This window comes from Manis pentadactyla, chromosome 13 (genome assembly GCF_030020395.1).
Source record: "Manis pentadactyla isolate mManPen7 chromosome 13, mManPen7.hap1, whole genome shotgun sequence".
Taxonomy (NCBI): Eukaryota; Metazoa; Chordata; class Mammalia; order Pholidota; family Manidae; genus Manis; species Manis pentadactyla.
The window spans coordinates 90465036-90492116 of record NC_080031.1 but is presented as its reverse complement, the minus strand read 5'-3'; the positions used below and the strand labels follow the sequence as shown (position 1 = coordinate 90492116).

The window sequence follows — 27081 nt, the reverse complement described above, 5'->3', positions numbered from 1 at the left end:
GATCAACTCCCTGAGTCATCTTTGGGTGGCCCTTTCTCCTTTTCATCCTGCTCATATCTGTCTTTCTGCCTAACAGGGACATTTGAAAAGCCCTTTTGAAAGCATCTGAACAGTGATCATGGCTGTCAGACTGTTATCTGGTATTCTTATACATTAAATATATATTTAAGATTTAATGGAAGAGAAGCAAGGAAGGCATATAGCAAGAAAAGATTTCTGAATTCAAAGTTTATCCAATTTAGAGAATCAGTGGAAAATATCTGAAGCTAAGTCTTAAAATAAGAAATGGAAGTATTGACTGTTTCTAAAATGGAAGTTATAGTATAGGTTCATAATCTATACCAGTTGAATTATAAACCAACCAATGATTTTCCTGTATCTATAGAGGAAATTACACTGAGAGCATTCAGAGAACTTATACTCATAGAGAACTAACTTCCAAGATAATCCAAATTACTGAAGCATTCTTTGAGTAAGCTTGGCTTCCAAAATTTGAAAATTAATTTGTATAATAATTAATTGTAAAATAATAATAATTAATTTGTATAATAATATATATAATAATTATATATAATATACCAATAATACACTAAATATGAAAATAATCATTATATATATAATATAACTATAACAAAGTATATATAATCTTAGGGTTGATCACTAAAAGACAGGCTTCAATACCATCAGGTCCAGCTACCCCATTTTTATAGCTGAGGAAGAACTAAGAAACTAAATGACTGAGAATTTTGATATAATAATCTCTGTCTTTCAATGGATACTCTTTCTGTATACCATACTTTCATTCCATGTTAATTTTTTCATTCTTAGAATAGATAATTTGCCTTGGATTTTCTTGAACTTTTATTCAAAAATAAAAGGCAATCTTGACAAATTGTTATGATGCCTCTGGCTTCTCAGGAAGATAGGTCACATGGCTCCTTGTTCCTCTTGCCCATTTCCTGATTGAATCAAGTGTGTAATGAAGGTGAAATAGCACATAAGCAGAAAAGGAGGAGCTGTGCGAAAATCACATTAACATATGTTAATAGCACATATGTTAATACTGTGACAGATCTTAGTTATATACTCTTCTAATGTATCCAGTTACAGGACAATTCCCAGAGAGATGATTTGTGAAAGATAGTCTGAAGTCTTTAAACATTAATTTAATAAACTTTAAATCCTGAGTTTTCATACAGCCATGTGGGCCACAGAAGACAATAAAACTGTTCTCTGGAATAACAAACTTCTTTTAAAAATCAAACGAAATTCATTTCGATAAACAAAACTGCGAATTTTGCATGTTTCCCAAAGGTTTTGGTGTAATCAGATTTAATTGTAAATCCCTCCAGTGATGACTTGGTATTGAGTATTGAAAGCAGTAGTTGGCTGTATTCTTGTTAGTAATTACAGTTAATCAACATTATGAATTATTCTTTCTCATTTAATCTTAGGCTTTCTTCTATCATTATACATGTTTCTCAACCATTTTCCTCCATCACTTTTCCACCCTGCATCTATTTTCCAACTTTTCCATTGCTAGAAATACAGAATAATTTTAATATCACATCTAAAACAGTATTAGTCAAGTATTTTTAAAGGATGTATTCTAAAATCAAATACATTCTGTAGTGAATATTTTATGATGCCTGCCTTGCTTTCCTCCCTCCCTCTCTCTCCCTCTCTTTCCCTCTCTTTCTACCTTCCACTTTCTGAGGAAAAAAAGCATACAAGTTATGGGGGAGAATTCTTTGAACAAAAAGCAGATTAGAAGAACTGTGTTTCTTCTCATGGGGGAACTGCATGAGAGGGAGGGAAGATGCCTTGGATGAAATTTAATTGTGTTAAGGAATGAGGGACTCATAGGACTTTAGAAATAATAGAAAATAAGAGAGAGTACCTGATTTTAATAACGTGCTCTTTGTGTTAGACACCACTGCTTTCAGTCCCCATGCTTACATATTTTTATGAGTAAAAACTGAAATTCTAATCTACTTATACATCCTTAAATGTGTTTCTGATCAGAATGTGAGTTATGGCTATGGCTTTGTGAGTATAAGATTATGTTCATTTAATTAAAATAGGAATCAAAAGGCCAAAATGTTGGCAGTCAATTTTCTATAACCTTTCTCATGCCTTACTCTGTCTCAGTTATCTGATCTCAGCTAAAATATTATTTTTATGGAGAAAAGTATGTCTAGTATGCTACTTTTTAATCTATAGAGGATATATATATATATATATATATACACATATATATATATATATGTACACACACACACACATATCTTTCTGTGTCTCTGTTTTTAAACATTTAAACCCATACATAAACCTATCAGTTTATTAAGAAATAAGGGAAGTATAAACTAGAAAATTAAAAAAACCCAATTGTCAATTCTCCAAAGTGATTAAACCATTTTCACTTCCACTACAGTCTGAGAGTTTCATTTGCTCCATATCCTCCCCATTTGTTTGTGGTAGTCTTTTCGATTTTAGCTGTTCTAGTGTATGTGAAGTGTTTTTTTATTATAATTTTAATTTGCAGTAAATCATGTTGAGCACTTTTACACATACTTGTTTGCTATTCTTATATTTTCTTTTGTGAAGTGTCAGTTCAACTCTTTTGCCCACTGGCTGGGAGTTATTAGTTTTGTTATTTTTTATTTGTAGAAATTTTAATATATTTTGGATATATTTACTTTGTCAGATATGTATATAACCATCCTCTTCTACTATTAATAAAAATAGTCAGAAAAGAATATTATATATAGAAGATAGAGATGCATTTAATATTTCTAAACTGGCAATTGTGGAAGGAAATTCACTGGTATTTAAAATACAGACTTTATAGTTTTAAATTTAAAATAAAAATTACATTTTATTATTCTGTTTTTGGTTTCAGGTGCAGTTAAAAACTAGCATTTCTAGTCAATATGTAATTCGGACACAACCAACTAACAGGTGCCTTTCTACACTGGAGTGTGCAGCTGTTGCTCTTTCCATCTTGGAGAATAATAATTGCATACAAGAGGTATGTCTTTGGAAGTTAATACAGTTTTTTGAATGTAAGAGTTTGGTTAGATTTTTACCTAGAAAATTTAGGTGTGTATAAACGTGTTGAATTTGTAGCTCAAGTGGCAAGTAGAATGTATCTGTGGTGGAAATCTGTGTACTTTTATAAACTTCTTTCCCCCTCTGGTGTTTTTCGGTGTTAGTTTAGCATTCCAAATTGCATAATTTAAATATTCATTCTAAGCTGTGCAAACAGCATTTGTAATATGCTAAATTGCTTCTAAGTAGGACAACATTAAATACAGTCTTTTTTGGCTAGATTTTTCATTTAGTATTTTGTATTAATCTTTCAGTATTTTGTGTACTCTTGTACTCATCTTTTTTCTTTTTAATTAAAAGGCCATTTCACAGTAACTTGTTTTTTTGCATTGGTGCTTTTATTTGAGGAGATATATACCAGCTTCCTATTTATCTTATTAACCTTGCTTAAACTGTAAAAATGATTAAATTTTTTGAGAAAAATGCCTTCAGAATATGAAGAGTTTATAACCTGCAATCATCGTTTTAATTTCCATCAAGTCCTGTTGTTTTGTATATAATTAAGCATCAGTAAAGAATAATGTTTCACTGAGCTTATTAACATCTCAGTCTTTTGGAACGTGAAAGAAACTGCATTTATGGTAAAGAAAAAAATAGCAAAATAAAACTTAAATTGCTCTGTTTTTTTAATCACTGAAAAATTTATATACAGTTCAAGAAGGAAGTCATAGGATAATGAGCATAACTAAATGGAATTTTGTAATTTACACACACACACACACATATGGTACTCTTTCCAGCCTTTCTTCTTTCTCTCTCATTAAACACAACAGTTACTATTATGAGTGTGCCTTAACCATGAAGGACATTTCAATACATACCACCCAAGGTCATAGTAACTGGATTAGTTACCAGGAAAAAGAACAAACACCTCCAGAGCAAGGAGACTTAAAAAATACCAGAGGCAAGCTCTTCTACCCAACCCTAAGCTATGGAAAATGTGAGTTGGAGACTTTTCTTTGGAAAGAAGTAGGTTTCATGAGCAGACTTTTTGTGTATGTATCCAGTTAGTAGACTTTGTTTTGGGCCTAGGCAATTTCTCTTTGTCTGTTCTCCCTGGAGAAAAAAATTCATGGGAGACCCTATAGATCCTTATCCCAAACAACCAGGGAGTGTTCGCAGACTTTTCAGTACAGTCTCTGTATTTTCCTTTTTGTTGATGTAAAACTCTAGGATCAGACAACATCAGACCTAAGACCTATAAAAGTTCAAATCTTTCTTTGGTTACTGTAACTCTAGGGGGAAAATCCCAGGACAAAATGCCTCTAAAACTGAAATCAGTCAAAAGGAGAAGTAAAGTTAAGAAACCTGTTTATTTCTTACAAGCAGTCTTCCCATCTCTATCTTGACCAGGCTGTAGCAGAAGAGAGCTCCACCCAACCTATCAGGTCCAGATAAACCCTAGCAAGGCCCTGTAATTACCTATGGACTTCTGTCTCTTATTCCCACCTCTGGAACTGGATCATCATTGCAGTCCCAAACAGAAGCCTTCAATGGTAGTGGTGTGGTGGTTTAGTAAGGGTAGTTGTGGTATTTTAGGGCTCACGTTCAGGATGGGGTTTGTACCACTACTACTGACTATTGCTCCCATTTTCCCAGTTTTATAAGATGTATTATTCTGGTATTCACAATATTATTTTCTGAGTATAGTATCTAACAAACATGTAGCAAGATTTAAGACACAGAATGGTGACAGGACCCATCATCTCACCAGGTTTTTAAATTTTTGTCTATGTGTCAAATTGAATATAAAATCCCAAAGTATTAGGTCCTGGAATTCTCATTCTTTTTGTGTTGGTCAACAGGAGCAGTTCTACTCTAGTGGCCAGAAGTAGAAAAAGGATGTTTGAGAATCAGCCTATAGGAGCATAAGCAGAAGAAATATATAATGAAACATCTCATGTTGCTAATTATTATAGCCGACCAAAAATCAGTGTTCTAAGTGCAGGAACCGAGTTCATCCTGTTAAAATCAAGCACCAAGAAAAAAAAAATTAGTACATTCCTTTGAGAAACATAATTACTGTCTGCTCGGAACATAGGTGTTTTCTGTTTCCTAGGGCGGAAAGCTATCACATACATTTTTTTGTCAATATCCTTTCATTAGGGGCATCCTGATAAAACCTTAAGATGATGTGGCGTGTACTAATCTTTTGGCTGGCTTTATTCTTCACCAGTAAGGCTTCTCAAAATAAAGAACTTGATGCAGAAAAGTCCTTCATGTGTTGATTGATCCTTATCCTTTATTCTTGAGCAGTTTTTCAAACACTTGGAAGTAGCATGATTTGATCTTCGAAGCAGGTTGGAATTGAAATTTCATCACTTAACCATTATCACTTTTTTGCCAGGGGCCAATGCATGTAATCCCTTTTTGTTTGTTTGCTTATCTATAATATATGAAAAAAAGTCCCCTTGTAGTATTGTTGAGAATTAAATGGATAATGTGAGTTAAGTGCCTGACTCCAAGCACTCAAGAAGAATTAATCCCTTTGCCATTCCTTGCCTCTCTGACTTGCCTATATAGATCCACAAAAATTTTGAGCCAGAAGTTGCTGATTTTCATTTGGCTACTGTAGTATGTACCAGGGGTTTTCATGCTTTGGAAATCTTGGGAAAAAAGAACTTGGGATCTTTTTTATTATAGACCCTTCTCTACGTATGAAGTTTTACCTTATGAACTTCTGTAGTTAGATGTGACAAAGCTTTGTGCCACAGCCTGAAGATTTACAAAACACTGATTTTCCAACAAATATACTCTTAGAAACGAACTTATTTTGTAAGCAGATTTTCTTGTTCCTCTGAACTAGTCTGACTCTCATATACCTTCACATTGCCTCAGATATGATGCTATTAATTTATATAGAAACATCATTTATTATCAAGTTGTGTGCTAAACACTTTACTACATCATCTCAGTGTACCATAAAAATAACAACCTTGTAAGTCAGACATTATTTTCCTCATTTTACAGATGAAGAAAATGAAGCAGAGAGGTCATATTAGTTATCTTGGAACACATAGCTATGAACGATAGCATCAGTTAAGAGGCTGAATTAGGCTGCAGTAACTTAAAACCCCAAAATCAGAGTGACATAACCCAATAAAAGTTTATGCCTTGCTCACTCTACCTGTGTAGGAGGATTGCTGGGGTGACCTCTGCTTATTTCAGTTATGTACCCAGGCTGATGGAGACACCATATTCTGCTTTCATTAAGGAAGAAATGGGGATGTAGTGAATCATGCACCACTTTGAAACTTCTGCCTAGAAGTGACTCACTTATTCATGCTCACATTTCATTAACCAAAGCAAGTTACATGGCTATGCCTAACTTCAAGAGGGGCTAGAAAATGCAGTGTAATCATGGACCAAGAAAAGGAGGACTGGTGTATTTGTGAGTAGTCCTGTTAGGAGCATGGATTTGGAGTGGGGATCTAATTCACATCTGTCTATCTCCTAAGCTCATTCTCCTAATTACCTCAGAAAATTGATAGGATCTTATCTTTGGGAGATAAATGTTGGAGGCCCTTAACCATAGGAATATTTGTATTCTAGCTATGAAGGATCTAATAAATGCCTGAAAATAGCACACAGAATGTTCCACTGTCTCAGTCTGTATAGAGTTCCAGATATATTTCCTACATATGATCTTTCTGAGTCCAATCAGTCCACTATATTGACTCTGTAAAGTAATGTATAGTCATTTGCACATTTCCTCTCTTGTTTGAAGAAATGAAGACATTAAAAGAAGTTATGAGAACATTTCTGTCCTAATGTCATTCAGAGCTTTTCCAAAATGTTTGTCGTTTTCTTATTTGTGTATATCATTTAGGAATTACATTTGGTTGCCTGTAATAGAGCCCTTACTGCAGTGGTTGAACCATATAGGGGTTTCTTTTTCTCTTATGATTAAGAGATATTGAGGGGAGCAGAATAGGGATGGGGAAGCATCAGGAACCCGATTTCTTCTTTGGTCCATCAGTGTATGTATTTGACTTTAATCTTCATGTTTATTGTCCTGTAGTCACAAGCTGGTTATCCCATGTCTATCAGTCATATTCCAGGCAGGAAGAAAGGGCAAAAGCCTATGCCTGCTAAATCTGTCCCATTTTAAAGAGGATCTCTGAAAACTCCACCCAAGGATTTCCACTTACATCTCATTGGGCTAGACTGTGTCATTAGCTAAGTAATATTAATAGCCAGACACATTGCCACCTTGAATAAAATTTTGGATCTTTTTTTTTAATACGGGAGAAAAGAATGGATATGGAGAAATAACTTCCTGTGACTGCAATTTGTGAGTTCATTGTAAATTAAAGCTATTAAAACCTCTGCTACCACTTATATCATATATATAGGGGAATAAGTTTTCACATAGACATTGTCATGCTTTTTATTTGTTGTTATTTATTTATTTTTTTAACAATTTGCTCAATCAAGTTTTTGCTATTGTTTAAAAGATTTAGATTGGGATCTTAGACCCAAACAAAGAATCTGACTCAAAATATGTTTAAAACACTGGCATAGTGATTTTATTTTTATTTTTATTTTTCAATATTTGAATTGAAATCACTTTAGGACATATGCTCCAGTTGTTTTATAATCTCCACCCTTCTCTGTTATCTTGTGGGTACATCCAGGTCACATGTTTAAGTTGTATGGCTGTTCCTGTAGGTGTTTCAAGTCAGACGGTCTGTATATAGGTTAAATATTTCAAATGCACCAAAACCTGGATATCTAACTAGTAAGTGATCCATGGCTAGTGTGAGAAAATTAGTAAACCACTTCCCCATTGCTGCCATCATCTAGTTATTTTCAGCTAATAGATAGTTTGCACCAGTCTGTGATTGAAATCGGAGTAACTAACATATTTAAAGGTCCCTTTTAGTCAGCTTGTTACATATTAAATTATTATAGTGGCAACAAGTTTTTGTGGTGTTTGATTGTATTAATGTAGTAAACTAAATTCAGACTTTATCACTATATGGAAAATCAGTGTTTGTATCTTTTTACTGGAATTTCTTCATGGTATGTAAGGTATTAATTTAAAGAAATTTTATTTATTTAGAAATCATAGAACAATTAGCCTGTTGTTTTTCATAGTTACAAGCTAATAATAGTAAAAAAGAAACAATAACCCAGCTCTGAAGAAAAAAATCTGGTTAGAGTATCATGAATTGTCACAGTTTCTTAGTATTGTTTTTTATCTTAACAGATTTTGTTTCGCCCTCTTCAAGCTTTATGCTCTTTCCAGCTTCAGCATGGTGCTCAAATTCGCCTCAGCAAGGAACACCTTCTGAAAAATGGATTATATCCTAAGCCCATGCCAAAGAACAAACGCAAACTCAGGAAAATGGAACTGTTAATGAACAGTGTTAAAATTTAGTACAGTTGTTCTTATGGTGCTAATTATGGTGTCTTCAGTAAGTTTTCTTACAATTTAAGTCTGTGGGTTTTGACTATCTCTTTTAAAAGAATGAGAGTTACATACTAAACTTGCCCAGAAGAAGGAGGTAAACCAAAAAGCCATAGGAGCAAACAAAAACAATTTCACTGACCTAGTAAAAAGCAAGATTTTATACTGTATTTGTTTTTAAAAATGTGCCTGTAATGCATTCTTTCAAATCCATAATTTGAAATGTCATTAGTTGTTGAGTTGGATAGGAAGTTGCTAGTTTATACAAAGAAGAAAATTGTTGTGCCCGATTGGGACAGTAGTGTTTCCATTAATGTTTATAAATAATTAGGTATGGACCTGTAATAAAGGATACTTCAATCGATTTATAGTCTTGTACATAAACTTTATAGTTTGAAATAAACATCAAAAGGAAATAATGATTATCAAGTAGCTTAGATTGAAGTTAATCAATTTCATACAATAGTATAGGCATACCTCAGAGATACTGTGAGTTTGTTTTCAGACCATGGCAATAAAGTGAATATAGCATTAAAGTGAGTCAAATAAACTTTTTGGTTCCCTAGTGCATTTAAAAATTTTGTTTACACTGTACTTTATCAAGTGTGCAACAGCATTTTGTCTAAAAAAATTGACATACCTTAATTAAAAGTTGATTTCCAAACAATGCTAACCATCATCTGAGCTTTCAGTAAGTCATAAAACTGATCATGGATCACTATAACAAATATAATTGAAAAAATTTTAAATGTTGCAGAAATTACCAAAACATAACATAGAGACACAAAGTGAATAAATGCTAAATGCTGTTGGAAAAAGGCACTGATAGACTTGTTTGATGTAGGGTTGCCACAAGCCTTCAATTTGTAAAAAACACAGTGTCTTTGAAACCCAAAAAAGTGAAGCACAATAAAATGTGATATGCCTGTATAACAATAAGGAAACTAAATATTCTTTGGGGACTCAACTTGAACTCAGCTAATGTAATTTGAGTGTTCTTTACATTGCCCTAATTTTTTTATTAAGGTATAATTGACATATAACATTATGTTAGTTTAAGGCAAAGAAGATCATGATTTGACATTTGTCAACACTGCAAAATTATCACAATAAGTCTAGTTATCATGGTGACAACAAAACTTTTTCTCATGATGAGAACTTTTAAGATACCCTTTCTTAGCAACTTTCAAATATGCAATACAGTATTATTAACTATAGTTACCATGCTATACCTTACATCCACATGACTTAACTTATTTTATAATTGGAAGTTTGTATCTTTTGACTTCTTCACCGTTTGCTCCCCGGCAGTCCCTGCCTCTGGCAGCCACCAATCTGTTCTCTGTGTCTGTGAGCATGTTTTTTCTTAAGATTCTACATATAAATGATATCATATAGTATTTGTCTATCTAGCCTATTTCACTTAGCACAGTGCCCTCAAGGTCCAAATATGTTGTCACAAATGTCAGGTTTTATTCTTTTTATGGCTGAGTATATTACCCTGTTTAACACATTTTCTTTATCCATTCATCCACTGATGGACACTCAGGTTTGCTTCCATGTCTTGGCTACTGCAAATAATGCTGCAATGAACATGCGGGTGCATTTTTTCGGTTAGTGTTTTTATTTTTATTTTTGGATAAATACCCAAAAGTGGAATTGCTGGATCACATGGTAGTTCTGTTTTTAATTTTTTGAGGAACCTTTATGCTATTTCCCATAGTGGGTGCAACAATCTACATTCCCACCAACAGTGCATAAGGATTCCCTTTTCTCCATTTCCTCACCAACACTTGTGATTTCTTGTCTTTTTAATAATAGCCATTCTAACAGGAGTGAGATGATATCTCATTGTGGTTTTGATTTGCATTTACCTGCTGATTAGTGATGTGGAGCATCTTCTCATGTATATTTGCTGGCTGTCTGTATGTTTAGAAAATGTTTATTCAAGATCCTCTGCCATTTTTTATTGAATTGTTTGCATTTTTTTCTCTGCTATAGAATTATATGAATACTTTATGTATTTTAGATATTAACCTCCTATCAGATACATGATTCACAAATGTTATCTCCAGCTTGGTAGGTTGTCTTTTCATTTTATTTATGATTTTCTTTGCTGTGCAGAAGCTTTTTGGTTTGAAGTAGTCCCACTTGTTTATTTTTGCTTTTGGTGTCAGATCCAAAGCATCATTGCCAAGACTGTTGTCAAGAAAATTATTGCCTATATTTTCATCTGGGAATTTTATAGCTTTGGGTCCTAACGTTCAAGTCTTTAATCCATTTTGAGTTAATTTTTATGTATAGTGTAAGGTAGTGATCCAGAGTCATTCTTTACATGTGGCTGTCCAGTTTTCCCAGCACCATTTATTGAAGTGACTGTTATTTCCCCATTGCATATCTTGGCTTCTTTTCATAAATTAATGGAGGATATATGTGTGGGTTTATTTCTGGGCTCTCTGTTCTGTTCCATTGATCTGTGTGTCTGTTTTTATGCCAGCACTGTACTGTTTTAATTGCTATAGCTTTGTAATATAGTTTGAAACCAGGGCACATGATGCCTCCAGTTTTGTTCTTTCTCAAGAATTCTTTGGCTATTCACAGTCTCTTGTGGTTCCATGAGAATATTAGGCTTTTTTTTGTATTTCTGTGAAAAATGCCTTTGGAGTTTTGATAGGGATTGGACTGAATCTATCTATAGATTGCTTTGTGTAGCAGCCCTGATTTTTAAAGAGGTGCATGTAATTTTGAAGTAACATACATTTTCATTGTTAAGCACTCTGAATAAGTTTAGATTTTTCAGTATTCACTGAACAGGTTTATTAACTGTGATAAACTTGTTATAATGACATTTTCATATGGAAATAACTGAAGTAGAATATAATACAATTGTAATTTTGAGAACATATTTCTGTAACTAGGGCTATTTAAATCTTTTTTAGTGGATAAAAACTTTTAATTTGAAAGAATAAATTTCCTCTATACCCCCTGGGAAGATACTCACTGAGATTTGTATAGAATGAGAGACATGTATACAATATTTATTTATATCTAATTTTAATCTCCTGCAGTTATGTACACATTTTGACAAGAAGAGGGGACTTTGTTTTGCCTCTTTATTATGTCTGGAGTTTCCTGCAGCCAGTCTGAAGTTGTAAGGAAAAACTAAACATATGATTTAAAAGTAAGCTTTAATATATACATATTTATATATGTATGTATATATATGTATACATGTACTTAATGTGTATTTATGATACATAAGCATACACTAATGGTTATTTTTGACCATTTTCATACTATTTATTTGTTTACTGTTCACTTGGATTAGACCCTTATTAAAAGCTTTAACACTGGTCATAATTGCAATGCTAATGAATGTTTGGGGAAACTATTTAGAAAATATTTAAAAATATTAAATGGAAGTTAGATTTCATCTTCTATTGTTGCTTTTTTTGGATTTAAAAACAAGTTAGTTCATTTATAATCTAAAACACCTAAAATCAAATGATTATTGAGGTATAAAAAAAGAAATAGTATATAATAATGTATAATGGTTTCTTAACAAATGGGGTAAAATAATCTTGCAGCAATTGTTTTTATGTTAGAATTAAATTTATTAAATTTCCTTTATCCATAATTATTATTATTTTTTAAGAAAAGTTCCTACATAAGATACCATTTAAATCTTAAAATTGTAGTTTAATTTGTGTTGATTTTTTAGAATAATCACTACTTTTATTTTTTAAGTACAACATTTTAGGGTATTTTTTGAACACTTATGAAAGCTTAAAATTTAGTGTTTTTGGAAATGCACATTTTTTAAAGTATCTGCAGTTCTCCAAATTATTTTACTGACCTCTTATTTTGCTTATTTGAATTAATGACCACTAAACAAGATCTTCTCTTATACAGTGCTTCGGTAGTAACTTATTCTCAGTAAGCAGTTTTAAAAACTATTAATATTTTTTATTTATTAAAAATTCTCAGAGATTGTAGTATTATGTGAGGTTTTTAATTGAAAATTTAATCTGGCTTTTGAAAATTATTACTTACTGTGTTAGTTGGCTTTTAAATCCAAATGCTTTATATTTGCTTGATTTGTCTAGACTAGTTCAAGGTTTTGTGGATTTGTAGTTGATGGTAGGCCTTACATGTATACTCTAACTACAATTTGATGTGGGGTAGATTGTTTTTTGAATTATTATTTCAACCATGTAACTCGGGATAGTGTTCCCTTATACACAAGGTGAGTGTTTGTGTAGTTGGCCCATTTGTGTTGGGTTGAAAATCACTGTGTAATTAATGACATTATTTTGAGAGTTTCTTGCGCACTTAAGTGTAAAGGGTTAGGAACTGCAGCATGTAACAAGTCACAGTGCTTGGCCACGTTGTGTAGCTTGGATTACAAGATCTCTTATGTGAAACGTGAGAGGTATATTAGGATAAATTATGTTCCTCCACTTTTAGGCTCCAAACGCAACTTTCCTTAGCCATGACCATTACAGTGTTAGGCTTTGTCCTGCTAATGGGTTTCAGCCCTGGACAAGTTCACTATGGATTCAATAAGACCAAAAAAAAAATGACAGTGAAATGTTCTTGGGGTGAAAGGGTTTTTACCCAATTTTATTCCCACAGTGGCAGGTCAATCACTAGAATCTCATCCGCCTCAGAACGAGTCTGCATGTAGCAAGCCGGTCCTGGTCTCTGCCTCTGGGCCTCTCTGCCCCCTGCAGCCATCTCAGTCTCTGTCCTCGGAGCTGCCACCACTCCAGCCTCTGCTCTTCTGCAGCCATGTCGCCCAGAGCACTGGGTGGAGCTCTTTATGTAGAGTCTAACAATGTTTCACCCACACCTGTATAGTGAGCAAGTGGACCACCGCCAGGTGAGAATCCTGGCAATAGGAACCTTCACTTTTTCTACAGGGCTTTCCCCAAGATTTTAGGAGAAGGCCCTACACTACCACCATTGTTAGTGAATTATGTAGAAGAGCACTTCTATATAACTTTTTCATTTTCTTCATCACATTTACATTTATTGCCCTAAATTGACTTTAAAAAACATGATCATGGTGTTAGAGCCCTTTCCATCAAATGATCCTATCCACATTTTTGCAAATGGCAAGAATTCATTCTTTTTTGTGGCTCAGTAATATTTCATTGTGTGTGTATATGTGTGTGTGTCTTATACACACACACGTACCACATCTTCCTTATCCATTCATCCACACATGGACACTTAATTTGTTCCCTTATCTTGGCTATTGTAAACAGTGCTGCAGTGAACATAAGGTTGCATATACTTTTTTGAATTATTGTTTTCATTTTCTATGGATAAATACCCAGAAGTAGAATTGATAGATCATATGGCAGTTCTAGTTTTAATTTTTTGAGGCACTTTCAAAACATTTTTAAAAGTACATCTGCCTCAGGATTATTTTCATCAAAGATGCACTCCTCATTGATTTCACATATGAATAGCATTTACCTATTTCTGTCTTCAAATATGTTATTTACAAGGTGAAACATCTTTTATTACATTTTTTGTTTATATGTAATTTTCTGGAAAACACTAGATATGAAAAAGGCAGTAAGTTACAATATAGTAATCAGATTTTATAAATGGAATTGTGTATTATTTTGGCCTTATTAAATAGTTCTGTTTCTAAAGTTCTTAATAGAATCAGTGAAAAAAACATTTTAAAATGTAAACAAAAAACCTTCATTTTGGGTCTAAAATGTAAGTTTCCCTTTCCTGGAATATCTACAATTATAAAAAGGAAACCAGTGTTTCAACATCATATTTTAATGTTTACTTTTTTAGTGACTCTCAAAACTCTTGCAAATTCAAATTCTCTGTGCGATCAATGGTAGATACTTGCATCATGACATATACAGTCCTTTTATATTCTATAAAAGGGAAATATCCATTTAGTGAATATAGATTAGTAGAAATAATGAATATCTTTAAGGTTAAGTACATTAAAAATGAACTATTCCTTTATAAAGTCTTTATTCATCAGTAAATTAAAGTAGGAAAAATGGGTCATGCTGTTATTTTTTGACTTTTTGTTTGTTCTAATTCATTTCATAACTTTAAATAGTATTGGTCCTCATTTTAGCTTACAGTTTATTAATGTCTTTGCTGATGGGGTATAGAAATAGTTTTTACTTAAACTGAACATTTGTGATTTATAATGTCATATTCAGTAAATTCTTAATATGCTAAACTTAATTTTCCATTAAAAGAAATAATTAAATTACTAATGACTTAATATTTTGGATAATGCTTTACTATTTTTTGATAACAAAGGTTATTTGAGTTGTTTTCAAAGTACAATTGCTGTATTTTATTTTCATGGTAATTCTCCATAACATTATTATTGAAGTGTCATAACTATTTAATTTGAAATATATGAATTATTCCTAGTATTTAGCATCAAGAAGGGGAGTGTGTTGGGTAATATATCTCTCTGTGCATCTACCATTATTTTGGATAATGGACATGATAATGTTAGTAGTGAAACAGGCTTGTGTATCCTTAAAAATACCAGGTTTTGGTATATAGTGAAAGTGTCTTCTAAGTTTTGTTTTTTATGTCTGTTACTGGATAGGTCTTGGTTTATTTAGTGTTCTTACTAACTAGTCCAATAAACTATTTATTTAGTACATATTTTTATTTAGCTTTTACTCTGTGTCAGGCACTTAGTAGTATTTTTAGGTACTAGAGAAAACAGTTATGTGGAAGAGAGAATCCCTGTGTCAGGAAGCTGAAGTCCTGGTGGTTTGACAGACCATAATAAAAATAATTGCAGGTGTTGATAACTGTGACAGAAGAGGGTCCTGTAGAAGAGTATGATGAAATTTTAGTCACAGTAGTTGGGAAAGGCCTTGCTGGAGGAGAAGACATTTCAGTTTTAGGCTAAATGATGAGAAGGAAATAGCATAGGAGTAGTTCCTCAGGAATTTTTCAGAGAAATAATAGTTTAGAGGATCGAAGGAGAGGAATTGTTTTTATAGAGATATGTTATATTAACAATAGCTATCTGGGTAGATTGGTAGACTTGCCTGAAGAAAAAATATGTGATAATAATTATCTGATCACATTTTTTTTTTCTGTGAAGAAAGTGGCAGAGTTATCAATTAAGTATGAAAGGGTATATTGATATGTGTGTATGGAGAGAAGACATGAAATAATTATTAGAGAGGGTTTACTGAGGGGAGGGAGCAATGTTGTTTGGCATTGTGGTATGTCCTTTCATAAAGCATAGATTTGAACTAGATCTGGTTTTGTGATTTGTGATTTGTGTGTGCGTGTGTGTGTGTGTGCATGCTATATTCAGCAGTGGTGCACAGTCCCAGTGTGCGTGTGCATGTGCACTACACTCTCCAGTGGTGCACAGTCCTAGTGTGCATGTAAGTGTGTGCTACATTCTTCTGTAGTGGTACACAGTCTTTGTGTGTGCATGTGCACTACATTCAGCAGTGGTGCACAGTCCTAGTGTGCGTGTGAGTTGAGTGCTACATTCTGCAGTGGTGCACAGTTGTGTGCATGTGCTCACGTGCTACATTCTGCAGTGGTGCACAGTCCTAGTGTGTGTGTGAGTGCGTGCTACACCTCCAGTGGTGCCTAGTCCTCACGTAAGCAGACAGTTAGATTGGAGAGCTGTTAGATGAGCACAGAGAAGGAGAGAGGGTAGGGCAGTTGGCGGTAATGTGTTATAATGCTAGACCATAGAATCTCTAGCTTGGGTAAGGAGGGGAGAAGGACACCTGGACCACAGATAGTGAAAAACTAGTATGGTCATTGTTGGGAGGTGAGTTCAGAGAGTTATTGGAATGGGTATTCTAGAATAAGTAAGCTGGGAGGTGAGGGTCAGAGAACAGGAAGTTTGAAATTGAGATTTTAAAGGTGTAGAGTTATTACTGGTTAACAGTGTAGAGTTATTACTGCTTAACAGTGAGTGACTGAGGATTTGTAGAGGACTAGATGTTTACAGCTAGGTAAAGAATCAGGAGACTGTGGAATTGGGTGGATAACTTTGTGTGGAAGTCCCCAAGAATGGTAAGAGTAGTGGTGGGATGTAGGTGCTGAATTCATGAATGAGTGAGGGGTAGTGACTGGAGGTTAATAGATAATGTCAACTAGGAAGGGAAGGGCTAATAAGGTCTGATAGTACTTTCAAAGGGGCTAGAGGATTTTAATGAAAAAGGAGGAGAGAGCAAGAGAGTTGGATGGGAAGTGACAGTGGCTGTCAAAGAGGAAAACTACCCTACCTCTAGGCTTTGACATATGAAGGATATGAGAGGAAAATACTGGAAAAATAGTGAAGTGATACAGTAATACGTAAACTATAACACATAGGCTATTGATGACTGGCCATGAATTTTAAAAAATACATTGGAAGGATTTGTCCACTGTGTTTGTGTGCCTTCAACACCACCGAGCAGTGGACTCTGTTTTCCCTGGATACTGACCTGATGTCCCACAAATGTAACTCAATTCTGAAACTACCCCAAGATAGTGTCAGTTCTCATATAGGGGAACTGTATCCTATTTTCCAGTATCCCATCCAATAGATAAAAGTGTCCTCATTTATATGATAAATTAGATAGTCAACTTAATTATCAGTAAACTCTCCTCTTCTCTGCCTGTTTCCTTCACCGAAAGTGTAGTAAGCCATCCCCTTAGCACACTGTTTTCCCTGCAGTCTTCTCAAGAGGAGGCTGCTTTTCCTCTCATACCCCATAGGGGCTTAGTCCTACAAGACTCCCTTCCCATTCCCCTCCGTCCTCCTTTCCCTACTTCACAGACCATTCTCTAGTCCAGGTTGTTACCTGTGCTTCTAATCAACTCGCTGTAGATTGGAAGTTCCAATGGCCCCTCTCCTTAGGCCTTATTAATTTGCTAGAATGGCTCATAGAATTCTGAGAAGCATTTTACTTACTAAATTACCAGTTTATTATAAAAGGATATAACTTAGGAACAGCCAAGTAGAAGAGATGCACAGGACGAGGTGTCTGGGAAGGGGCTTGAGCATCCAGGCTCCCTTTGAGCGCACCATTTTCTCCAAATCTGCATGTGTTCACAAACCCTACCCTTTGGCATTTTTATGGAGGCCTCATTACATAGGTATGACTGATTAGCTCAATGGCCACTGGCTGTTTATCCAGCCTCCAGCCCCTTTCCATTCCCTGCCTGTCTGGCTTATTTTACTTAGCACGATGCCCTCCAGATTCATCCATGCTGGTACAAATGGCAGGATTTCCTTCTTTTGTATGGATAAATAAAATTGTATCACATGTTCTTTATCCATCCATCCACTGAAGGACATTGAGGTTGTTTCCTTAGTTCTTGTGAATAACGCTGCAGTAACATGGGGATACAGGTAAATCTTTTGAGAATCCAATTTCAATTCCTTTATATATATTCAGGAGTGGGCTTGCTGGATCATATAGTAGTTTAATTTTTAACTTTTTGAGGTTCTGCCGTTTTCCATAATGGCTGTACCATTTACATTCCCACCCACAGTTTATAAGGGTTTCCTTATCTCAATATTCCTGACAACACTTGTTAACTCTTGTCTTTTTCATGATAGCCATCCTAACACGTGTGAGGTCATATCTCATTGTGGTTTTGATTAGCATTTCCCTGATGATTAGTGATCACTATGGAAGCAAGATCCAACTTCTCACATTTTATAAGAATACTTTAAATATAAAAACAAGGCTAAAAGGATGTAAAAAGATATACCATACAGACCTTGACTTTGTTCATTTTCTAATCCATCTTATTTATTATTCATTCAACAAATATATGTTTAAAATGTAGTGGGTGTCAGGCACTGTTTTAAATACAAGGATGTGTGTAAAAAAAAAGTCTAGCTATTTGGACTTTCCAATATTTTGGATTTTACATAGGAAAATTTGATAGGACATTTTCACATAAATGTTGTCCATATATAATCTTGTTCTTCAAAGAAAAAAAGCCCACTTGTATAACCTGACTGTCCAGTTAATTCTCTTTATGTAGTTGTAAATGCCTATTAGAAAAAGAATACTTTTAATCACAGTAGTAGGCATCACTAGTCTTTAGTAAATCCTTTAATCCTGTCTGGATCATTATAAGGAAGGATACAACAAGTTATATTTTGTATATACTTGTTTGATTAAAACATTTGTCTTAACCCTTGTGGTCTAGTCATTAATTCCTTAATTTATCACTTTAGAAACCATGTCACATCTACTTCCCTTTTGAATGGGGAATGGAATCTGATTTTTTCTCTTGAGCCCAGGATGTTGCTTTCAACATGTGGTGAATCCCTGTCAGAAGTGAATAAAAGCTTCATTAGATGTTTCTTAAAAAGAAAATTAATTTCCTTTTCTTAACCTGCTTCACTTTATTATCATCAGAATGTAATTCAGAAAAAGGATTGTAATATATGTTGACAGGCCCTTCCTGCTGAGAGGTTGTTCCAGTTAACTTGCTGATGTCTGCAGGAAAATGCCTTGCCTCCTGCATAATTCAGGTAAGATAGTAGTAAGGGACTGGACTGACCAGTGCTTTCAGTGAGGAAGTCATGCTGGAACCAAATATTCAATGTAAAATGTATGATATTTTTAATGCCCATATTTATTATTTAATAAATCCCACCCTGTAGTATATAGTCTTTGAACCACAAGTTCAGCTATCTGACTGGCATTTCTGTATGCCACAATTAGAGCTGTCAAAACAATCTTTTAAAATAGAACCAGAAGAGCTTGAGTGCTTATTATCTGGAGCCGTACCAGCTTTATTTGATGTGAACACAGTTTCCCCAAATGTAGAGGCTAAAAAAATACTTCCAGTTCTAAGTACAATACCATATGTACCCTGTACCAAAGGAGGGATATATTTTTCAAGGTTACTGGTGAGATCTTCTTTAATTCTTTGGGTATTTATGAATAAGCAAGCATAGCCAAAAGAAATCCATGAAGAGACATGTAGATAGCCATTTCTGAAATTAATTTATGGACTAAAGAGACCTCAAACATGTTGTTATAAAATGGAAAAGAAAATAGAGTGGTGTTTGAAGAATCCTAAAGTAATTGTTCATTAATGGGCATCATATATCTGACAGAACTGCTTTTAATTTCTTATCTTAGGACTCCATAGAGTAAGTAAATGAAGTCAGGTAGGAAGTGGCTCATAGATCTGTAATCTCTTCTCATCCAGTGATGGAATTGTGAAATCTGAGTGTCTTAATCCACAAATAAAATTCTTATTATGCATTGCTGGGCTCCCACCAATTAGTCATGCAAAATTGCAGTATTTTACAAGGTAATAGTTGTTGCAGCAACTTCTCCTCTTTCAACTTATTTGCCCATATATTTGAAAAAATAATCCAGAAAAGTTCTCTTTTTTCACAGAGTAACAGACTGATTTTATTATAGGACAGGCAAGTGATTGTCAGATTAAAGAATTCTGGTAGAAATTCTGTGGCAGCATCTCAAATGTAATGACATTGGTGGATCTTCCCACTCCTTCTAAGTAGGAAATGAATGAGAAAATCTGTATCATAATATCAGGTATTCTGTTCTCAAACTGTCTGACTTGCTCAAAAGTCAGGAAGAGCTAAGTGAAACCTTGGTCACTGCAATATGTGAGTGTGAAAATGTGCATGCTGCCTTTTGAAGGAAAGGATGACTTTATCGTTTCCGGGTTTTAATACTTGTGGCTTTACCTTTCACTTCCCACTTACTCCCTCTTGACTTTGTATTGTGGCTCTCTTCAGCTGACTGCTGAAGGTGAATCAGCTAATGGTTTACCTCAAAGTGGAGGTGGCAGGAGAGAAGAGGGGCATCCAGGCGAGAAGGGGTAATCCAGTGGAGAAAGAAAAGAGTACAAGGCCTTAAAATGCTGCATTGACAGCCATCATTCTTGAGAATATAAGCCCCTCCCAGGGTCACACAGTTTCCTTTATGAAATATTCATGCTAGAAATTTTTTATAAAATGGTTAAAGTGATTTCTTAAAAAAAATACACCTGTCTATATACCTCAAGGAGCTCTGACCCCATCAGAATAATCAGGTAAAGAGGTTGTACATATATGCCACAGTATTTTAGGAATCTTTCTGGACTTGTATGCAGCAGGCAGATCAAAAAAATTTTTTTTCATATTCTTAAAGGTAAGAAAATTCTCTCTTGATTGTTGATATATTAGTCAAAAATTTTAGCTCAGAATAAGAAGAAAGTGGAAATCAGTCTTGTTTTACTGTGAAAATAAGTTAAGAAATTAGTTTCTTTTGAATTAAAAGGAAAACCCAAACAGTCCACCAAATCAAGCCTAATTACCCATGTAGCAAGAACTGTTCATGAAGGATTCTGATGATAAAAATAAATCAACATTTACATTACTTGTGATCAGGCTCTTAGAGCTTCAGAGTATTGAGGATTTCTTCTGATTTGTTTAATTACTGATTAATATTTTCTGTAACACTCAATTTTTTTGGCCAAAAAAAAAATCAGGTCTTTATTTTTTGCTCAAAGTCTATGACAAAATAATTGCTGAACATTTTTCATGTTAATTTTATTTCACAGTTCTTTCATCTAAATTTGGTGACTCAATGATCCAATCTGTTTTAATGAACTGTCTGCCTTTTCAGCATTTTCATGTTGGTAACTTTCATGGATCTCGTAGGTAATTAGCCAACTTACCACTGCACGTGTAACTAGCTAGTTTTTCTTCTTAGTTCTTCCTTAACATAATAACTTCATCTGTATAAGCTTTAACAGGTCAAAATATCTTTCAAGATAATCTTACTATTTTTTGACCAATGTTATAACAAGTCACCTTTACACTCACCTGAAACAGTAGGAATATACAGGAACATTAGCAGGACTACTAACTGACCTTGGCTGATCTCGAAGATGTAGCTGCTAGGTGTAATGTTGCACCATTCTCTACTTTGATCGGTCTTCTTTTTTGTAACAAAAATAACTTAACTTCCCAGTGTCAGTCCATGAATCCAATCTCACTTTTTGTCCCTGGATCCCATTTTGTCACTGATCACTGAGAGTTCTGACCAAGGGGAGTTGCTAATAAATGCATTTGTGACTAGATTTCTGTCCTGCGTAAACTCCCATTTTACCTTGAACTTTAGAGAGCTGGGCTTAACCATATTCAAACTTCAGAGACTCTCCTTTTATCCTTCTCATCTAAAGCTTAGACTTCACCTTCTCCTAAACTCTCAATTAGGCCCATTTAAAGGCCTTGCAAGAGTAGACAACCAGACAGCAAGCCCAGGCCTGTAATAACATCCCCTGGAGAAAATCTAAAGGAGAAAACCTCTTGCCAAGGACCCAGTCATTAGTCTAAGGAAGGTGGTCAACGGGACATCATTCTGTGGTACCTCTTAGCTTGATTTTGTCACAGACTTTTTAAGGAGAATTGCTTCTTGACGGTAGAGCTGGAGAGGCTATGATGAACAAGTTCTTTTACATAGGTAGATATGATAGACGAGTGCCCTAAACTGTACATTGTTTGAGGAAAGAAAAGCAGTTGCTAGCATTTCACACTGAGACTCTTGCTTAAAAATCTAGATTTCTCATTTCTTTCAAAAAATTGGAAGATTTGGCCTCATTGAGCCTATATTCCTTCACAGCACCCCCTTAGCTAGACATTGTTCAGCTCCCACTTCTCCCCAGCCCACCATAGTCATTTTGTTACCTGCTTGGCTCCTGTCACCTTTTGAGCTGCAATTTATGCTTAAGAATCCAACTGAGTACTTTAGACATAACTCCTTATGGTCAAAGAAAATACTGCAAAAGATGTTTTTATGCTCCCAACAGTATCTTTAGATTGTTTATTGTAGGGATAGCTACTGATATATTGCTGTCACTATGTCTGTCTAACGGTATGAAAATGGAACAGATTAGCAATCATGAGAATATTGTTTCTAATATTAATTTCGGTTATTACTGTAGATATGGAAGTTTGCAAGAAGTATCAGTATAAAGTTTTGGTGGAAAACAAACATTTCAGTATGTCAATATGAAATGAGTTGCTTGGCTCAAGATCTTTGTTTCTTGGGGCTGAGGCAGGGTTAGTGAAGACATATCCTGCTGCTTCTGTTTGCAGTTGAAACACACAATTTTGTTTCCAACTAGAGTTCTTGAGGACAACTTCATTTTGTAGGAATGATTGCTTTGAAGGAATAGTGTCTGTCTTGAACAGACACCAAGGAATGTGTAGTAACTAACAAACTCTTTAAAAGTTCATTAAAAGTTCTTTTAAAAACTCTAAAAGTTGTATCCTAAGGGACAACAGGGAGAAACAGCAGGTTAGTGGAGCTCTACGAAGTGCTGGGTCTAACTGATTCCAGATTCAGAAGCTGCTCACCATCCATTGCTCTTTACACTTTCCTAGAATGTTTATATCTGGGGTGGGATGGGAAGTAGGAGATGCATGCCAGAGACTAAAGCAAAAGTTATCTTTCTTTTGTTTTCCTATAACTGAAGAATTTTTAAGTGAAATCTTGATGCTTTATTTTTATTTTTACTCCTAAGTTGATACAAGGTGTTAAAAGCATATGTTAGAGCTGAGTATCTGAAGAAGTATTCTAATTTGAAAGATGAATGTAGAAGTTTTGAAGTGGCTAGCTTTTCTGGAAAGCATCAAGAGTAGGGTGGGTGTGGAGCAGTAAGGGAGAGAAAGGTTTGGGGGCCAGAGGGGGAGAGGGGAAGAGAGAATGCATACATGTGTGCATTCATGTGTGGTTGTGTGTGTGTGGTTGTGTGTGTGTGTGTGTGTGTGTGTGTGTGTGTGTGTGTGTGTGTGTGCGCTCAGGGCATCTGTGAGAGGCAACTGAGTAGAGTTGAAATGCCATGGCCTCCTGCTCTTGTCTACTTTCTCGCCTTTTGCTCTCCTGGCTGCTGATGACATTTGCTTGTTTGTTGGTTTGAGTCTTTCAAGGAATTTTAAGGTAGAGTAATTGATCAAATCAGTAAGAACCCCTCAAAAGATAGGGCAAATCAGTTTCATTACTTTGGGAAAACTTTACTTGAGTATGAAGTGGCATCTAAGAGGCAAATGGAACAGGTTGCTAACAGATGGTAGACAGTTCATTTCCAAGGCCATAAAGTTATTTAATAAGAGTCAACTGAAGTCTGCAAACACTGCACAGAAGTACCCGATTCCTTTTTATTTTGAACTTCTAACAAACTATCAAGTTACATTACATTTTTGCAATCAATTGCCTTTTCAATTTCATGATGAAATTGAAGATATGCAGTTTGAGCTCTTAATATGCAAATTTTATTTATGAAATAGTCTTAAATGATCATATTCCTGCAAAACATCCCCATTTGTAACTTGAAGATATAAAAATATACTGATAAGCCTGTTTAGTTAGTCACAAAACAGTCTAAAATGATGGCAACACATTAATGATGAACAATGTATGTCAGTCTAGTCTGTGTATTTTTATACTAAATGTGTGTGTGGGAAACTTAATTAGGATGTTTAGAAGCTAATCTTTAATTGAAATAGTTGCCAATCTGTATTATCTGTATTTGTGGGTGCTTGAAAGGAAAAAAATGTGAGACTGAAAGTTTTACAGGTGCCAGATCATCAAAGGAAGTCTGAAACCCGAGAAAATAATTACCTAATGTTCTGGTCAAAAGAATGCTTCTGAAACCCTGTAAACTGGCATAGAAATCACACAGTTATGAATTCACATTCAGTTATAGAGACCAATTTCTCTAAACAACCTTCCTAGTGTGATGATATACTCTTATTTTGTGTCCTTTTTGGTCACACAATATAAGTGTTACCAAATGAGTGACAAGAAGTATGAATGCTATTTACATGCTAAGATTCTGGTTCAGTGTGATGATAGCTAGTGATGTAGAGAAATTATAAATTTAAGCATGTTATTGGATGCACAAAACCTTGACTTAGATAACCTAAAAATTCATGTAGTTAAGATCATTTAAAATCCCTCTGAAAGCCTGATTCTTGAAGGGAGTCTCCATGTTAGAAGCAAAGAAGACTTTGAGGAAATCACTCTGTGTGCTTCACCTTTCCCACCTGGAATTTTTATTTGTGTAAGTCAGATTAATATAATCATCAGAGAAAGTTCTGAAAGAATGTGGTAAGACCGTAGGGAACCAGAGGAAGTCATAAATCATTCTCTTTAATAGAATGTGTGGGAGAGAGGAAGCACCAATTTTGCTCAGCTTGCTTTGTTGGTAATAGGACTTTTATGGTTGGTTTATGTCAATCTGCAGATCTTTTCTGGTTTGTGGAGTTTTGTCTCCCCATGCAGTCCTCTTGCAGTTACTACTCATTCAGTGGTTGTAGAATGTTCTATATAGCAGGGGTCAGCCCACTACTGCTTGAGGGGCAAATCAGGCCTCCTACTTGTTTTTGTAAGGCTCTGAATTAAGGAAGGTTTTTACATTTTAAATGGTTGAAAAAAATCAAAAGAAGAATAATATTTAGTAACATGTCAAAATTGTATAAAATCCAAATTTCAGTATCCACAGCTACATTTTTATTGGAACATAGCTACGTTCATTCATTTACACATTATTCTTATTTCATGTATATAATATCTTCTCTTAGAGCTCTAATTGTAGTTTTCTTTTCTTGTTTGCTTCTCTTTTTATGTTTTAGACCTGTGCTCTATTTCTTCTGAATTCCTTTTTTCCTCTGTTAGTTTCAATCTCTGTCTGTCATGTCTAGAGACCTCCTCAAATTTCTGGTGGCCCTTGGCTCTTTGTTCCTATTGAGGAATGATAGGCTATAATGATTAATAATGTTTCTGTGTGTAAAGCTGAGGACTATCTTTTGGTTCTTAATGATAGGGTAACAATGCCATAAGCAGGTTTTTTGTTCTGGATTAGCCTAATAGTCTAGCTATTCTTTTGGTATCCCTTGCCTCTGAGAAAAGGAAATCCCTGTCTCATACATGGATGGAATAAACTTGACTTCTCATATCTGGTAGCTGAGTGAAGGAAGGGAGCTGGTGGTCTCATCTTTCTTTATGTAGAATTTAACTTCATCCTTCTCAGTACAACTGACTCATTTGCCATATGAAATCTTCTGGAAAGTAAACTTACTGTTCCTGCCAGAATGTATAAGTTGGATGAAGTGTTAGCTACAAAGAGTGAAGATAGGGTCTTCCAACCGTCCTCATGTTCCAACCAAGCCTTTTACATGGTGCTTCTAGTTTCTATGTCCTTTTGGAAATCTTGAGTTGTGAGTTGATCTCTCTAGACACTCTACTTCTTTCAACCCCTTACCCCCACCCCCCGTTACTTACAAGATTTCAGTTTTGTCATCTCTAAAGCTTTTACTATCATTTTTTGGGGGTTGGGAAGAGGGTAGTGATAAACGTGTGTGCATAATCAGCTATGTTTAATGGGTGGTATAGAATTCTTTATTTTTCTAAATGATCTTACTAAAAATTCAAATTGATATATGTCTTAACCAAATGATAGTAAAGAAACACATGTATGTAATTAATAAATATGCATATATCTGAAGATGTACTAGAAATATCTGATGGAGGTATTGGGTAACACTTTTTTAAAGACTTCTCATTTTATAGATACATAGTTAAATTTTCCAAAAATATTTGTATATAAAGATACAAGTTGAACTGAGACTTCCTTAAATCAGAAATACCAAAAATTTTATAAGAGCAAAGCATAACAAGTTGAGTTATATAGCTTTGTATACACACAGAAGCAAATGTACTAGATAATCGCAAGCATTTCCAGAAGGTGTCATTGAGTGAAAATTTCAAGAATCATATTTAGGCTCAATTTATGTGAGATTTTTCTTATAATGAGAACTATTCAAAAATGCAATATGCCACTTTGAGAGTTTATTTTTACTTTAATTATCTCCTTTTTTCTCTTTCATTATGCACATTTATGTCCAATCTCCAGAGATACAGGAATGAGGTTTCTCTTTTGAATGATTTATTAGGCTAGAAAAGTTTCAATTTCCCACCTACGTGTAATATTGTATGATTTAAAATCAGATCTAAAGTGATAAGATACCATACTAGAGATAATTTTGAAAAAATCAAAACAGAATTCAAAGTAATAGTTACATGCATAATGTATTTTGTAGTTATGACTTCATCTTTACTGTTTATTTCTGAAGGTTTATCTCACTGGCATGGCGGATAGGAGGTGCTTTGCAGTAGGGCTGACACAGGGCTCCTTAATACATTCAAAGCAAGGGCTTGTCTTGGTGGGAAAGACATCCATCCATTTCACTGGGTTATCTTTTCATGTGGAGCAAAGGTAATTAGATATCTGGGTTTAGTAGTATAGTATTAAGTCGTATCTTGAGGACACCTAAAGTTTATGTAATGCCCAGGCATTGGTCAATTATACCAAGAAAAAAGCAAGTCGATTTTATGAGTCTACATTGAGTCAGGCATTTGATTATCCCGAGGAAAAGGGGTCTGGCTCCTTTCACCAAAGCTTTTCTTCTGCAATCGACTAACTGTTGACTCTTATTCTATTAACCTCACTAATTTTGTTGCACGGTCTGTCATACC

General features: G+C 34.6%; 1 protein-coding gene across 5 annotated transcripts in view; it reads left to right on the top strand.

Moving 5' to 3' along the window:
- DTWD2 (DTW domain containing 2) overlaps window positions 1-27081 on the top strand; it is a 259363-nt gene that overhangs the window by 102241 nt on the left and 130041 nt on the right. Inside the window, exons 5-8 of one of the 5 annotated variants that reach the window (XR_008993369.1) lie at window positions 2903-3031; window positions 8324-8531; window positions 10074-10137; window positions 11593-12357. Coding sequence is in view for 4 of the 5 variants with exons in the window: in XM_057490754.1 (XP_057346737.1) it covers window positions 2903-3031; window positions 8324-8494 (300 nt within the window). In the remaining variant the exon portion in view is untranslated. Of the gene's footprint in view, window positions 1-2902; window positions 3032-8323; window positions 12375-27081 lie in introns of those variants that run through there. The other 4 variants (XM_057490754.1, XM_057490756.1, XM_057490753.1 and 1 more) reach the window with 4 other exon arrangements.